At 42.3% G+C, this 17,504-nt stretch overlaps 1 protein-coding gene across 1 annotated transcript; it reads left to right on the forward strand.

The window, feature by feature from the left end:
- Window positions 1-637: 637 nt before the first annotated feature.
- On the forward strand, window positions 638-4,466 carry LOC134206282 (uncharacterized). Its single transcript, XM_062681975.1, has 2 exons — window positions 638-1,451; window positions 4,090-4,466. Exons 1-2 carry the CDS (start codon window positions 638-640, stop codon window positions 4,464-4,466), a joined length of 1,191 nt encoding a protein of 396 aa, XP_062537959.1.
- Window positions 4,467-17,504: the final 13,038 nt, after the last annotated feature.

Here is a 17,504-nt window from a genome sequence, read left to right on the forward strand (position 1 = left end):
CCAACAATATCACACACGAACGACCGAAGCACCAACTCGAGCACCAACCATCAAAAAATATATGGGGGTTTGTGCAACTTCACTACAAATGCTCAAACATGTTCGGCGAACCTTGACTCCACCCCCGACAACTCAAACCAAAATCAAACCGTTTTAATTTTTTCCAACCGAGCCGCCAACTGTCAAATGGTTGTTCGAACAACTTCACACACGCTCCAACAAAGCAGCAACCGAAGCGTTTTCTTGGGGGTGGAGTCAATGTTGGTCGAACTGCTTGACTGGTGTGTACGTAGCATATGGCATTGGCAATAGTGTACAACACGTCACTCATTCGGTTTCGATCAACCTATCCTCTAGAGTGGGCCCATTCAGCGCGAACATCGAATTTCTGGTGCTACCTAGTTCGACAAGAATTTTGCCTTCTACAAACGTTGACATATCGAAGTGGGTAATACTTCGAACCCTCCCATTTGTAGATCCCAAATTTAATATTACACACGGCATCGATATGATACTTGGTGTTGGTGAGCAAATCACAATGGGTCCACAGCTTCCAATACTACGCAAAACAGGGTATGCGGTGGCCGGCGATCATGCAAACACTTAGCAAATAACAACAGTAGTTTGTAGTGCGGCAATGACAATCGTCAAGCTGACTGCCGCGGTACAACGGTTCTGGGAGGTGGAAAGTTTTGAGGACGGGAAGGCAATGTCGCTAGAGGAACAATATTGCGAAGACCATTATCGAAATACCCATACAAGAGCCCCTGACGGTCGTTACGTAGTTTGGTTGCCGATTCGTGAAGAAATGTTGTCGGAACTGGGAGAGTCGTTACCGGTTGCCCAACGACGATTCCGAGCCATGGAGAGGAAGTTTCTTACCAACACTAAGCTGCATATCGATTACAGTCAGTTTATGGAAGAGTATGAATTACTCGGACACATGAAGGTTATCGACCACGACCCTGTCACTCCACATTTCTTCCTTCCTCACCATGCTATATTGCGACCGGATAGCACAATGACCAAGACCCTAGTCGTTTTTGATGGATCGTGCAAGTCAGCAATCAACATTTTGCTAAACGATATTTTCGATATTGGTCCAACAGTCCAGCCGCTTCTTCTCACTACAACTATAAACTTTCGTATGACCAAATACGCAGTCACCGTCGATGCCGAAAAAATGTATAGACAGATTTGGGTGCATCCTTCGGACCGAGCTCTGCAACAAATAGTTTGGAGGAAACACCAAAGTGACCAGCTAAAACTCTATCATCTAAAGACAGTGACGTACGGTACTGCATGTGCGCCCTTTTTAGCCACGCGTTCATTAAATCAACTGGCAGTGGACGAAGAGAAGCAATTTCCGCTAGCAGCTCGACTGGTCAAGCGTTTTTATATCGATGATTGTTTGGCTGCAGATGATGATAAACTGCGTATGATAGAAGGAGGTAAGCAGTTTATCTAACTTCTCGCTTCTGGAGGGTTTGTAATCAGAAAATGAAACTCCAATGACTCAGAAATTCTCTCCCATATTCCTGAGCATCTTCGTGACAAACGTGATAATTTGGAAATTGACAAATCAAGCTCCGTCAAAACTCTTGGTTTACTTTGGCATCCTAAACGTGACCAATTTGGGTTCAAGGTGCCACAACTATTTGAAACTAATCCAATTACAAAACGCATCACTCTATCGGAAATGTCCAAATTGTTTGACCCCATGGGTCTTGTAGGGTTAGTAATTATCTCCGCGAAAATATTTTTTGCAAACACTTTGGTTGAATTCGTTTACTTGGGACGGAGTGTTGCCTCAGGAGTATCAGGACTGGTGGAAAAAAATTCGGGAGGAAATCAAAACTTTATCCACTTTAACAATTCCACGGAGGGTTCTTATCGATAACCACATTCAAATTGAATTGCACTGCTTTGCAGATGCCTCCGACAAAGCATATGGGTGCTGCCTGTACATAAAATCGTTCGATAAAAATGGAAAATTCGCTTGCAACCTTCTCATCTCCAAGTCCAAAGTGTCTCGTCTCTCCAAGCAATCAACACCACTGTGCTATACGCATTTTCCTTACATCCAAAACCATACACATAATTAATTAAAGAGCAACCCAACGACAGTAGAACGATTGCGGTAGGGCGTGGAAAAGCAACAACAACATGTACGGTATGTTTGTAAGCACGTGATGCGGCGGCGCAAGCAACTCGACATGCGTTGAGCAGTGACACGCTTCTTATCGTTAAACGTATAGTAGAACCAGCACGAGCGGAGCGTAAGAAGTAGGCCATAGAATAAGTGCCGAATAAGCAGATTTATATTTCGTTCGATATTTGTAAATACAGTCCTATGCGTTTACAGTTTTTTCGATTTAATATAATCAATCTATTGTTAAGTGAAATCTATATAAACGTACGATCAATAAAGAATGGCCCAGCGTTCTGCTCTGACTGGTGTTCGATGCACTTCTAGACTTTCGTCTTTAATACTGCATACCGAAATTCCAAATCTAGTGATCTACGCAAGTAGACACCACTAGTAGTCAAGAACTGAGCTAGTAAAATGCTGTCAGGCAATCGAGCCTGTGACAGTTAGTCTGCCGCGTTTTCATCTCGTTGGAATTCTACGACGAAGCATAGAATACCACGACTCGAACTAAATGCTGCGCTCATGGCTGCGCAGCTAGTGGAGGTAAAAAAGTCAACCGACCTGTCTTGTTCTATCATATTTTGGATTTTTATTTTTTTTTTTAATCTTTATTAAAGTGATTTTTAAGATAGTACACGATAAAAAATATACACGTCCATGCGAACTGTTCTGCATTTGAATATGCACTACTTTGGAATCAAATCAATATCAATAGCTGAGCTCGTCGCATTCAAAGACCACCACTTCCATTTGACGTGCACAATGTTTTGATTTTAAAACAACAAAATAAAAAAATAGAATTACCTCAGCTCAGATTTGAATAACATACCTTTGCTTGAAAGTCCCTCGTCTTACCATGACTCCACCTCACACTTCGAAATACCTCTTGAAACAAGCAGAACAGATGAAAGAACTGTCATCTATTTTTAGAACATCACCAATATCGCTCCACTCTTAAATAAATAGCATTGAACCTGTGAATTCAATAGCATAACACTTTCAATTCTAGTGGAGACATTATTGGTGCTGATCGAAGTGCTAATCATTTCAACATCCAGTGAGTAGCACTTTGATCCACACTGTTGATGTTATGGAATTGTCTGCATTCAACACACTTGTGAAAGGTGTGACACCACTTCAAAATCAAAGGAATATCATTTTCAATAATAGTGATTTTAAAGTTGACCATTCAATAGATGGAACAGTTAAATTGAGCGTGTTGATTTTTTACCGTGTACCCTCTGGTGGCATGGGCCATCATTTCTAAAGAAGCACAGAACACATTGGCCCCACAATATGATCGAACTCTCTCCACTCCATGCTCACGCGCGGGAGCAAGAAGTGCGTCAAATAGAATCATGAATCACAACCTCTCTGTCCATTGGATTGCCTCTCATCCAAAAGCATTACACTTTGACATCACTTACCCACACCTTTGCATGGGTAAGACAATTTATTTCTAATTGTCGGTCAAGAGAAGCAGATCGAACAGTAGGACCACTCACGCCAGACGAAGTGGACGAGTCTCGCTATTGATAAAGCACGTCCAGGGGGAATGCTTTGCGTCTGAGATTCGCTTCTTATTGCATCATTCGGGTTCTGTACGAAAGGAATTTAGTTTCAAATCTCCATTGAAAAAACTGAATCCAATCCGCAAAGCACCATATGACAACTTTGATCGTCACTAAGACTCACATCGACACGCTGCACTCTGGACCACAGCAGCTTCTTGCCACGCTGCAGCAAAGATTCTGGATTATTAGAGGAAGAGATGCAGTCAAAAAAGTGGTCAACAAATGCATCATATGCTTCCATTGCAAGCCAAAGTCAATTCAGCAAATAATGGGTCCGTTACCGGCCGTGAGAGTGACACCGTCGCGCGCGTTCATTAAGTGTGGCGTAGACTATTGTGGTCCGTTTCTCGTTCGGCCGCCAAGCCGTCGCGGGAATCAGTGAAAATTTTCTGTATTACGTCCTTACGTCCGATTCCTTCATGAGTGCGCTGAAACGTTTCGTATCACGTCGCGGTCGTGTTACCGACGTGCATTGTGATAACGCTAGAACATTCGTGGGAGCCAACCGTGAGCTCCAAGAATACAAACAACAGTTCGACACTGTTCATCGCTCTTCTGCCTTAGCGGAAAGTTGCACCGAGGCAGGAATCAAATTCCATTTCAACCCCGCTCGGTCTCCTCATTTCGGAGGGTTGTGGGAGGCCGCCGTGAAAGTCTTCAAACACCATCTCTATCGTATCATGAAGAATACGCTATTTACCATCGAAGAATTCCAGACACTCATCACCAGTATCGAATGAATCATTAACTCGCTGCCATTGTCATCCGATTCAGCAGATGTGGTGGCCCTAACACCTGGTCACTTTTTAGTGGGAGAACCGTTATTTTCCATACCTGAGCCAGATTTATGTGACATCCCTGTTAACCGCCTAAACTCTTTCCAGAACATGACGCAGAAGGTACAACATTTCTGGAAGGTGTGGTCTCGTAGCTACATAGGTCAGCTACAAAACCGACAACGTTGGCCTTGGGTACAACCCGATATCCAAGTTGGAACCATGGTCTTGCTAAAAAACGAATCTGTTCCCCCGATGAAGTGGCCCCTGGGTCGCATAGTCAACACCTTCCCAGGTAATGATGGTCACGTTCGAGTGGTCCAGGTGCGAACTGCCAACGGAAGTTATCGTCGAGCTATTACTGAAGTCTGTCCACTACCAATAGAAGATGATGTGCAGGATGGTGACAACCAGCAGTGTGCTGCAACGGCTTTAGCAACACTATCCACCGCACACTAGTGATGATGTACCATGAGGCTCCATCGAAGGCTCCATGACCCAGTGAAATGAATTTGAAAGTTCCTTCCAACGAGGCCCGGTATGTTAAGTTTATGAATATGATATTGATTATATTGTGAACCCTGAATTACAAACTTTGAGATCTTGCCTATGTATAGAATTTGCCAGTTAGCTATCTCTAAATCGGATTAATTCTCCCTCTCATCAAGTTTGGCTCACGAACATTAGATAGATCTAACCGATCATTTAGCATTTTGACAGCTCGAATCAGTACCACGTTGATACCCTTGTGACGCACAGCTAAGTCTATAGTCCGGCAACAATCGGTCCGGTTATTAAATCCTGAAATCAAGTTAAAGTGTAGTCAATTGTGTTTAAAATATCCACGAAAAGTCCACGTCCATACCAACATCGGCCGCAGTAAGTCAAGAAAGTTACAGCACCTTTATCAGGTTTGACTTCCCAAGCTGTAGCTCAGCCTGGGTAGTACTACATTCCGATTTTAGTGTGAAAATCCTGGTCTCGAATTTGAACTTTTAATGGCTTCCCTGATTCACATCAGTCTTCTCGATACCGCTGGTAGAAAGATACTTTCAATGTTAAATAAAACTTTCACATCAATAACAACATAAAAATAGTTCATAAATTTCGAGCATCCTTATGTTGGACCAAAAACATCCTTTCCTGAGCACTCACCAGGTACGATTTCATCAGCTCCCTATCGCGCTACGATTAATTCACCATCCGTACCCAGAGAACTAAACCGTGATAGTAATCGAAAAAATCCATCTCCATCTGTATCCGCTCCATCCGTTCTGGACGTCCGAACAATTCACTTGACAAAACCATGCATTGCTGATTCACCGATGCGAATATCCCTATTATCGTGGGATGTTATTTTTTTTCGCTTTCCTCAGAATTCCCAACAGCCAGAAATTGAATGTCCAATGCCTACCGTCCCACAGCAGCAATCTGCAGTTGTTGTTCCAATGTAGCACTTTTTCAACGGGGCAATAACACAAAAAAAGCGAACAAGCAACAGAAATGCAAAAATCGTTTACTTCCCACCAGGCTCGGCTGCATGCCACGAATCGTGTCCGACCGGAGGAGCAGGAAATCGCGATCACCATCCCCGTCCTTGGTAGCGTATGGCACGGCAGTCGCTAGCACCAACCGGGCGTTTTACAAAAGAGCTGCACAGAAGTCGGAGATGGCATTTTGGTGCACTTAATTGTTTTGACCTCACAACCTTTAAATTACAACTAACGTTTTTTCTGAATTAGTTGCATTATTTTGGTTTTATAAATCTGTTCCGCGTGAAATCCATCCAAATCATTATTTTCCGGCTACTGTGCTATTGGTAGCACGTCGAGCGGTCATTGGCGTATGTTCCGCCGGGTAAGCGAGTTGGATTAATAATTCGACCAAAGCATTCTACGCTCGGCGACCGCATTGCATGATTCTGTAGACTGATGACAGGCGGCTTCCCCCAATTGGTGAAAACGGAAGCTAAAACGGCAGCTGTCCGCGGTTGTCATCGGTACGGTAGGCTACGTAAAAAAAAACGGCTACAAATTGTGCCACTAACTAAATCCAATCCCATCCAAATAATTATATTTCAATTGTTTATTACGCGACCTGATGGACGCGGGTGGATTGAACGAGAAACGGTGCACTTTTACCGGTCCGATGAGGCCGAATCGTTCGGCACACAATCAGGCCAGCTTTTGTGAGTTGGTTTATCGATAGATACTCCGCGGCACCATCATCACCACCACCACTGATTGTCATAATTTTGTAACCGGGTGTGGGTGGGCGTGTGGTTTTCCTTCGTGTAAACTCATTCATACGGAAAGTCCCACTCTTGTGTGCGAATTAAGCCGGATGAGCGAAAAATCCTGACCAACGCCAACGGATCAGTTTCCGACGAGGACTAACGATACAGGCAGCATTTGGTGTGGTGTAGCATCTGCGGTGCAAAACCGTAAGTTTCGATTGACTTGTTCCGTTGTGTGTCGGACTGTGTTCCGTTGACCGCATTGGACGACAATTTTGGACGGATTTTGGGCTGTGTTTTTTATGCCTTTGGTTCCTGTGAAACGTGGTACAATTGGTGAATCGGTGTAATTTTTTCTTTGTAATCAAAGCGAACTGGGAAAAGACCGCTGGACATAAAGCGATTAGAACGAGTCGAGATGCAGTAATCTGATCAGATTTATGCAAGGAATGAATGTTAGTCTGATGTGGTATTCGGTCATAAAGCTAAAACGGTCGAACGTAAAAGAAAATTGTAATGCTTAACGTGTATTTTTTGAGTTATGTACAGAATTTTGGACGGTTTTTTATTATTTGGTCTTTAGTCTTTGGCGTCTAAAAATATATATATTTCTAATTAGCTCTCACAATGCTACCACAGACGTTTTAGAAAAACTCGCAGCTTGCTGGGACGTAATTTGAAAATTGACCACTTTACCGGATGTTCCGGATCTTCCGGAAGAACACTGGAAGACCACTTAAGGTCAATTAGTGATGCTTGCTCTGATTTTTCTCTGACAATGCTTCCACAAACCGTTTAGAAAAAATCGCAGCTTTCTGGGACGAATTTAAATAATTGGCCACTTTACCGGATGTTCCGGATGTTCCGGATGTTCCGGATCTTCCGAAGGAATACTGGGAGACCACCTGGGGTCAATTAGTGATGCTTGGATTGATTTTTCTCTGACAATGCTTCCACCAACCGTTTAGAAAAAATCGCAGCGTTTTGGGACGAATTTAAATAATTGACCACTTTACCGAATATTCTGGATCTTCCGGAGGAATACTGGGAGACTACCTGGGGTCAATTAGTGATGCTTGCATTGATTTTTCTCTCACAACGCTTCCACAAACCGTTTAGAAAAAATCGCAGCTTTCTGGGACGAATATTAATAATTGACCACTTTACCGGATGTTCCGGAACTCCCGGAGAATCAGTGGGAGGCTACCACTAACTGGTCAAGCAAACGTCAGTCAGCATTGATTTTCCTGTCATATTGCGATTACGAAAGATGATGAAAACCGCATCTCGCTGGAATGAATGCATTTATTAAATTGTGACTTTACACGTGTTCCAGAATCCGGAGCATCCGGATGTCCACCCGGTGGCCAAGGCACCCAGGGAGCTAAATTGACGTCCGGCCTAATGCACTTATCGTCGTGAACAATTTTGTTGAAAGTCCCATTATTCTAAATGGAAAAGATCCGATGGGAATATGGGAGTTCTGAAGTGATGTCAAACTTTTTTGGGGGTGTTGCAATATTCAAAGTAGGTGTTGCAATACTTAATTTTGCGCTTCCATACTTTTGGCGGGTAGTGTATTGGGATGGTAAATAAAGTCAAATAACAATTGAAGTGTCCGGCTTTCGAAGCGTCCGGCAATTCGAAGCAAAACGGTAAGTCATTTTTTTGGCATCACCATGCAAATTAATAACACGATCGTTTACCATCGCAATTGTTTCCATAGATGCTCGATGAATAATCGATAATAGATCTTCTGAGTTTATTAGGGCAGCTAGCAATCCGAATGCAGCTGGTAATCGACTTCTAGGTACTCTTGTTTTGCAATGAAAGAATGGCAATCTGCAGAGTACCCCCGTTGCGAATGAAAGTCTGTGAATTCTCATTGACACTACTGGTTCTGCTGATGCTCACCCATTTGTTTTGGCAACTCTTCATCGACGATGATTAGCAATATTGACGCCGATTCGCCTAGGTGATCACACAAGAATTACACTGGACGACAAAAGCAGAAAATAAAGTTTGCATTCGCTATGCTCATGTGTTGCATTTGTAGTTTTTGACCTAAAATCGACTGGTTACTGGTGTTTGTTTTTTGATTGGGAAAATTCCGAGATGAAGTCATAAGCAAGTTTGCATGATTGCATGTTAAGATAAGTTAAAATACCAAGTTATCACGATAATAGTTATTACGTTATCTGAGTGTTTTACAGGCAAAATGCATTTGTATGGAACTTATATTATGGAAACCTTAACCTAATTGCATGTTGGGAATATATGTTATTGGTTGAAACTTGTTGAAACCCAAAACACGTATTGTTTTGAACAACAGACTCATTTTTCTTTACTGAAAACGAGTAGAATTTCTGTGAGAAAACTCAGGTCAACCCAGCTCTTTGGCCGTGCATTGAAGACCGATACGGATTTTTTTCCTGCGTAGGGACAAATCATTGGTAAATTTTTACCAAAATTCAGGTGACTTTTCGAATTTCTTTTAAAAATATATTGGCGTTACCAAACCAGTGAATAAGTTATTGAAACTACTTTAAATATATGTTCAATTTATTTTTTTATTTCAATGAAAATAATCATTTCAAAATGACATAAAATAGTTTATATGGAGAACTCCTCTGGGATTCGCTAGCTCAGAAGTAAGTTACCGGCACGAATAATCTTTGTACTGAAAACAGCAAGATTTGATCCTATCCAAATTTCATATTGCTATCGGGTGTAGCAGAATAGATGCGACATAAAGTGATTGCTGACCGTATCTGGGTTATGTTAATAGAAAGAAAAATATTTGTTATTGAGTGATATGCATGTGTCATAATCATAATTACTTGTTAATATGACTGGTTGCTGATGCGATGACCTTCTTGGTGCGGTGCTCCGAAAGAATCTAGAGAGTCAGCAGAAGCTGCTGAGATCTGCTACGTAAAATGGTATTATCAGTAAGGACTATACCATTTTACGTAGCAGAACTGTTGCTTCGGCCAGAAGAGTGGTGGTTCTCTACAGCCTATAAACCACAAGCTGTTCATGAGATAAAGGTTCCTATGAATAATTAAAATAGGTCATCAATAAATGATTGACTATTAATAAGGCCAAATATTGGTCTGCAATTCGGTTATCTCGGGACTTCAAATGTTTTTATTCCTGGTGACGTTTGATGACTACATAATGAAAAGTCAACGTTGACTTTTAAATTTTTTATGAAATAGTTATACTTGTAGTTTACCATCTTTGCTAAAACCCTGGCATATTATGCTGGTATGAGGCAGACGTTTTAGGTTCTTCAAATTGTTCTGGAGTTCAGATCATTTAGTCTAGCTGGTCAACTACGCCTGGTTTCGAACCGAAATTTACCCAGCGTATCCATACAGGCCCACAAAGACTTTGCGTATTATGAGCAGTACAAATTAGTCTGATGCAGATGTTCTAGGTTCTCCAATATAGTCTGCAGTTCAGAACATTTTGTCTAGCAGGTCAACTTCTTCTTCTTCTTCGTTGACATTACGTCCCCAACTAGGACATTGCCGCCTCGCAGCTTAGTGTTCATTAAGCACTTCCACAGCTAATAAGTGCGAGGTTTCTAAGCCAATTTACCATTTCTGCATTTGTATATCATGAGGCTAACACGATGATACTTTTATGCCAGGGAAGTCGAGACAATTTCCAATTCGAAAATTGCCTAGACCGGCACCGGGAATCGAACCCAGCCACCCTCAGCATGGCCTTACTTTGTAACCACACGGCTAAGGAGGGCCCTAGCAAGTTAACTACTCTTGGTTTCAAACCCATATCAAACCCTGGTATCAATCTGAAATCGGCGCTACACAGGAGCTGGAAAAAGAAAGTCCATGCAAATGATGTGTTGACGAACGACACGAGACTTTCACGCAGTAACAATAAAAAGTCTGCGGAAGGAAAAAAATAATGTTGCCGCACTTTTTTTGGCATACTGTCTCGATGTGTACGGAGCACGAAATTTTATGGGATAACGTGCAAATATTTGGACAATCACAGTAATTTACTGTACTTTTCCCAACAATGTTTGTTAGGTATACTGTGTTGCTTTCGGTTGGGTACCAGAAGTTATTATTATTATTATTATATTTATTAATGAGGTTTTCAGCCCTGGGCCGGGTCACTTCGTAAATACCAGAAGTTGTTGACCTTGAAGACTAATTGATATGAAATCCAGGACAATATAATATTCAAGGGTTCTAAGAAATTTAATGGATGTGCTGAAAAGATTTCGGCTTAATTAAAGGGATAGTTTACCAGATGAACCAATTGGTCAGAATTTCAGAACAATTTGATGAATTTAGAACATCTACATGAATCTAATTTGATTTTCAAATAATATGTAAGGTTTTAGGAACAAATATGGACATGCTGGGTGACTTTCGATTGCATACTAGGCGTAGTTGATCTTGTAGACCATTTGATCTGAACTCCAGAACAATTTGAAGAACCTAAAACATCTGCCTCAAACTAATTTAAACTGCATGCAACTGCAATACGCGAAGGATCTAGAGACTTGTATAGTTGTGTGGTGACGCTGGTTACATGTGGTGGCAGTGTGTCTTTGTGCACGGGGTGCATGGGGAATACATACAGAGTTGAGGCGCACACGTGCACGTCATGTGTCGGTTTTAGAGGAGTACGCTTAGTACTGCCTATCCTACAGAAGCAATACTGTAAGGAAGTACAGGGAGAATCAGGATAATAGCAAGGAGGGTAACTCAAAGAACCTTCCGCCTATTTGCTGCTGCAATACGCCTTTTCACCTCCCGGGTAACATCTTTATCGCACGTTACTAATGTTTCAAAATTCATAAATTCTTCTACCACTTCCAATTTTTACTCATCCAGCATCATTTCACTGTTATGAAAACTCATATGTGAATATGTACGTTATATGGAAGATATTGATTTAGAAAATGTATTGGAGGTAACCACTTTCCCTTCGATGGGACTCGAACCTATGACCCTACAGTACGCTAGACTGGTGCTTTAACCAACTAAGCTACGAAGGACCTCCGTCGGCCTTCGCAACCTAGCGGCTACTGAATGAGCTCGAGATTCCCAAATTGGACGCATAGTCAAATCACTCGCAATCCATTTATCAAGCCAATACTTCCACATGTGTATTGTACACGTCCACATTAGAGAAGCGTGAGTATTTAGAATGTCTGGCGGAATCTCGAGCTCGTTCAGTAGCCGCTAGGTTGCGAAGGCCGACGGAGGTCCTTCGTAGCTTAGTTGGTTAAAGCACCAGTCTAGCGTACTGTAGGGTCATGGGTTCGAGTCCCATCGAAGGGAAAGTGGTTACCTCCAATACATTTGCTAAATCAATATCTTCCACATAACGTACATATTCACATATGAGTTTTCATAACATTGTAAATTAACGTCCAAGTCGGGTGGTTTAATCCCCGGAAATAGGCAATTACCTTTGATTGAACCCATCATTTCACTACCAACTGTACTATGTACTTCGTTTTGCTGGTATTGATCGTGAGTCCAATCCTCGCTGTCTCCCTCTTAAAAAGCACAAAAGCATCTTCCACGGCACGGCGAACAATCTCGATAATATCGATATCGTCCGCAACTCCCAGGAGCATAGGGGAACTGGGGGTAGGACGCCCACGTTAAGGAAAATGCCATTTTTATCAATGAAAACCACCATTTCAGCCAGTTTTCATCAGCGCATACTGAAGAACAGCATATCTGCGACTGACTACCGATAACAGATATCTAATTGTCCATTTTATTGCACAGAAATTTGATTTTTAAAAAGCACCCGAAAAAAATGATTTTGAAACCATGCGGGGTGAGATGCGCCAGTGGATGGGTTAAAACGCGCATGTGCTTATCGTACTGATTTTCATTTTAATTGCCTACATTAAGGCAATTAACCGAATGTTTCAGCTGTTTCGGTCATACAGAAATGAGCATGGGCGTAATGCCCCACACCGACCTCAGAAGTTTGAAGGCACATAAAATCGTTTTAAAACCATTTTTGACGACGATTTCGTGTGGAACATAAAGAACACGAGTAAGCAGCATGGCTCATGGCTCAATTATTAATTTATCAATGTATAACAGCGACAGAAAGACTAAATTCCACCGAGCTAGAATTGCATCAAAACACGCAAAAATCGAGTTTTTCATGTATAACTAGAGAAAAATCATGAAATATATGTATCCAATGGCAATATTTTTCATTGCTTTATCGTATAGACTATTGAAAATAATCAAAATGGGGATATTTAACCTTATTCAGGGGTGGCGCGTTTTAACCCCTATGGGCGTGCTACCTCCACTTCCCCTATATGATCTTGTGATAATGGTACCGCTTCTTTGCACACCAGCTCACTTAATCGCTCCTTCGAGCGCTATATTGAACAGTAGATTCCAGAGTGCATCACCCTGCTTTAATCCATCTAAGGTAACACATGTCGTCGATATTTCATCCGTAACCTTATATTTGATTTCGATCCGGCCAATGTTAAACGAATCAGCCATTTCAGTTTCGCCGGAAAACCATGTTCAAGCATAATTTGTCATAATTCATTCCGTTTCACTGAATCGTACGCCGCCTTGAAATCAATAAACAGACGATGTGTCTGCAAGTTGTACTCCCGGAATTTATCAAGGATTTGTCACAGGGTAAACATTTAATCCGTCGTTGTTCGGTCATCACGAAAACCTGTTTGGTATTCGCCGACGAAGGAATCTTCAAGCGGTCTAAATCTGTTGAACAGAATACGGGACATAATTTTGTATAACGAATTACGGAGGGTCCTCGGTAATTGGCCCACTCCTGTCTGTGCCCAGTCTTCCACTATTCAACAAAGTCTCGAAGTGTTGCTTCCACCTGGCAGGGGGTCATACATTAATTACGTGAGCATATTTTTCGGGATTTTCAAAACCCCCTCTCCCCATGTAAGATTTCTCCCATACAAATAATTTATTGTTAATATGAAGCGTAAGAAAATGATTGACCCTCTCCCCCCCTAAATGCTTACGTGATTAGTGTACGATCCCAGCACATTCCCTTCTTGGTCATTGCACATGACGGGAGATGGCGCTGTCTTTTTCCGCACGTCATTGACAGTCTCATAAGACCTCCTCATATCATTCTGCCCAATTTTGTCCTGCGCATCGCTAGTCACTTGTTCTAGGCCATCGGAGTTCTTGAATAGTGGCCAAGTTCTTGAATAGTGGCCAAGTTCACTCCAACCTTCTGCAGTTCACGAGCCAGAAGGCTCACTCGTCCAGGTTCATTTAGGGTCCTGATATTGCAGGTACAGAGTTTCCAATCATAGTCCTTATTTCGTTGTCGGGTCGGTTGCCAAAAATAACGTTCTCTTTTTCTTCTATCTCCATTTGTCGTGGTATTTGAGAGGCTTCTGTAAGCTACCTTACCAGGGTCGCGTTACCTACATCGCGCTGGTGGGTCTGTCACCTTAGGTATAGCTGACGCTATACGGCGTTTCGTAAATCAGCTGCTGGGTACCAGACAGACGCTGTTTGAGCCGCACCTCCTGGTGAACAGACGCTCGAGGCGTACCTTCTCACTCTTGCTGATGTCAGAAGGACAACAGTGCCCAGGCTGCACTACCAGCTAATTACACATCCCTTAGCTGGCGGTCTCTTGTCATCGGACGACCCGTGGAAGCGTGAGATAGGAACTTGCGGGGACCAGAGCTCTGTTGGGCGTTCCTTCCTTGATGTCAACCCAGCATTTTGCAGCCCGCATGTCTAATACGCGAAGCAAAAAAAAGGAACTTTTTTCCACTGTCCTGGAAGTACCGAGGATTTTATCATCCACATCTACAATCAGTTCTTCATTCTAGCTGCAGGATTTTATTTTCATCATTCATGCTACCATTCGAACACACTTGTCAGTGGAACACTCCGGAAATTCTTAAATCTTGGTGCTGAAACCAAAAGACGCTGATCGCCTTGTAGCGTTCTTGTCTTGGAATTAAAATGTTTCTTCAATCTATAACATAAAAATAATGTTAGTTTGTTCCTAATTCTGAATTTCTTTCAGTTTTGTAGAGTAGTCCCAACAAACAATTTTAACTGATTAAGCTAGTTTTGTAGTTGAATAAGACTATTTTTATTTGAATAAGCGCTCTCTTAGCTTCCAATGTTTGTTGGGGTGACTATTGGGCACTGCACGGACTGCTTTGTCTCTTTCTCGCTGCAAAGCAATTTGAAAACAACAAGGCCAGTAAGCGACAAAATTTATGAAGAACGAAAGAGAAAGAGATTTGTCCGTGCAGTGCCCTATAAACCATGTAAATATTGTTGCCTAGATACGACCAGCCAGCGTTGAAAGCAGATCAGTGTCGAAAGAAGATCAGCGTCAGAAGCAGTTACTGTCAGATTAATTTATGACAGACGCCATTATGGCCAGCGTGGAAAGCTGGATACAATCATCAATAACAAACTTCCGTAAGGTCACTTCTGACGGAATCCAAAATTAAAAGTGCTCGCGTTTTCGGGGGCACACCACTCGATTCAGAGGCCGCGCACAACTGTCATTTTTGTTGATTTAGCTTTGCTGCGTCGCAGCATGCGTGAAATAATAAAAATGACAGTTGTGCGTTGCTTCCGTATCGAGTGGTGTGCCCCCGAAAACGCGAGCACTTTTAATCTTGGATTCCGTCAGGAGTGACCTTAATCCTTATGTGAGTGACGATTTTTCCAACCGTAGAAGGGTGACGGGGTACCCCTTTACCCAACCGCCTTACAATGGGTATTTATGTGTCTGTGGATGTTTGTATGTGTGTATGTTCGAGTGTGTACTGTGTCAATGTATGCGCATGTGTGTGAGTGTGTGTATTCAGAGGCCACTGGGTGGTCTTTTGGAAGATCCGGAACATCCGTAAAAATGGTCAATTCGAATATTCCATCGTAAAGCGACGGGATTTTCTTATAACCATTTTTTGCCGAACCCTGAGTATGGAATTGATAATTTGACCCACATATGGACCATTGTGTTCACAAGGTGGTCCCCTGGAAGATCCGGAACATCCATAAAAATGGTCAATTCTGCCGAACCCTGAGTATGGAATTGGTGTTTCGACCCACATACAACAAATGGTTTAAAAAAACCCTGACGCTCCACGATTAAATTTACGAAGTGACCATTTTTAAGGATATTCCGGATCTTCTAGGGGACCACTCAGTGGACAAAATGGTCCGTAAGTGGGTCAAAGTGGGTCAATTCCATACTCAGGATTAAACCTGTGCGCCACCGCGCAACGCCGACGCCACCGACGATTTTCTCACGCCGCCGCTGCCGTCAAAAATTATTCGGCGCGCCTCCATAAGAAATTTAACCACACCGCCGAATGTTTTTTAAAACGCCGATCGCCTTTTCCCTGTAAGTCAAGATTTATCAAGGTGCTGTCGGAAATAAATATTTTCAGCCAAGTTCTTATCACAATTATGTTCTTTTCAATTATGCAGCATTTATTCTCATGTCCAATAAACCAACAACATTGAAAGCTGATGGAGGGCTTAGTTCATTTAAAACAGGCTTTTTCAGCTATAAAAATAAACTTATTTAGCCTGAATTGTTTGTTGGAGAACCACTTATTGTACAATATATGCTCGGTCAAACCAAACAAGATTTGTTAAAAAAATGCACCTGACATTTAATAAATAAAAATAAGGTAATTGTTCTTCAAGAATTCAAGGAATTGCTCCTAGAACTTCTTCGGCAGTGCGTACTAAAACTTTCCGGAAGAATTCCCGGGAGGTGGATGTAGTGAAATTTCATATGAATTTCCGAAGAAACTCAGAAGATGTATCTGAATAGTCCTCGTGATAATTTGAAGTGTTCTGAAGTGTTCTTGGAGGAACTCCAGAGAGAATTCTGGAAGAAACTCTAAGAGTTATTTTTCAAGTAGTTACAAGACTTCTCGGGGATTTCCTGAGTAAACATCCTGAAGCATGCATATTGTCGTTCCTGTTCGCGTGACCAACATCTAGGTCACTTTGATCTGGCAGCCAAAGTACCGGTACTACAAGTGTCAAGCCAATGTTGATGATGAAACAAACCATGTACTACAGCATGATGCATAATAAACGCCCAAGTTAGGCTTGTTAGTTAGGCTACAGCGCCACTAGTGTTCAAGTATTTATGCTTCTACTGAACTACCAGAAGAATTCCTGGTGGCACTTCCGACGAAATTCCTGGAAGAACTCCTTGAGGAGCTTCCGGAGGTACTCTTGGAGGATCTTCCGGACGAATTCCTTGAGGAACTTCCAAACGAATTCCAGAAGGAACTACCGGACGAATTCCAGTAGGATCTTCTGAAGAAACTTCTGGAGGAACTTTCGGAGGAGTTCCAGGAAGAACTCTTGGAGCAACTTCCGAAAGAACTCCTGGAGAGACTTCCGCAGAAACTCTTAAAGGAGCTTCCGGAGGAACTCCTGGAGGGATTTCCGGAGGAACTTGTGGAGGAACATCCGGAGGAATTCCTAGAGGATCTACCTAGAGGAATTCTTGGAGCCACTGCCGCGGGAATTTTTGGACGAACTTCCGGAGGAATTCTTGGAGGAACTTCCGAAGGAATTCGTGGAGGAGCTTCCGTAGGAAAAAAATTCCAAAGAAATTCCTGGAGAAACTCCTGAAATCCTGGAGGAACTTTCAAATGAATTCCAGGAGGAACTTCCAAATGAATTCCAGAAGGAACTTCCGGACAAATTCCTGGATAAGCTTCTGGAGAAATTTCT

Source organism: Armigeres subalbatus, chromosome 1 (assembly GCF_024139115.2).
Source record: "Armigeres subalbatus isolate Guangzhou_Male chromosome 1, GZ_Asu_2, whole genome shotgun sequence".
Classification (NCBI taxonomy): Eukaryota; Metazoa; Arthropoda; class Insecta; order Diptera; family Culicidae; genus Armigeres; species Armigeres subalbatus.

Bases quoted from the DNA above. Each gene is read 5' to 3' on its own strand.
- LOC134206282 (XM_062681975.1), top strand. From the start codon at position 638: ATGACAATCGTCAAGCTGACTGCCGCGGTACAACGGTTCTGGGAGGTG. The intron at 1,452-4,089 runs GTAAGCAGTTTA...TCGGCCGCCAAG, and splicing joins ACTGCGTATGATAGAAGGAG to CCGTCGCGGGAATCAGTGAA.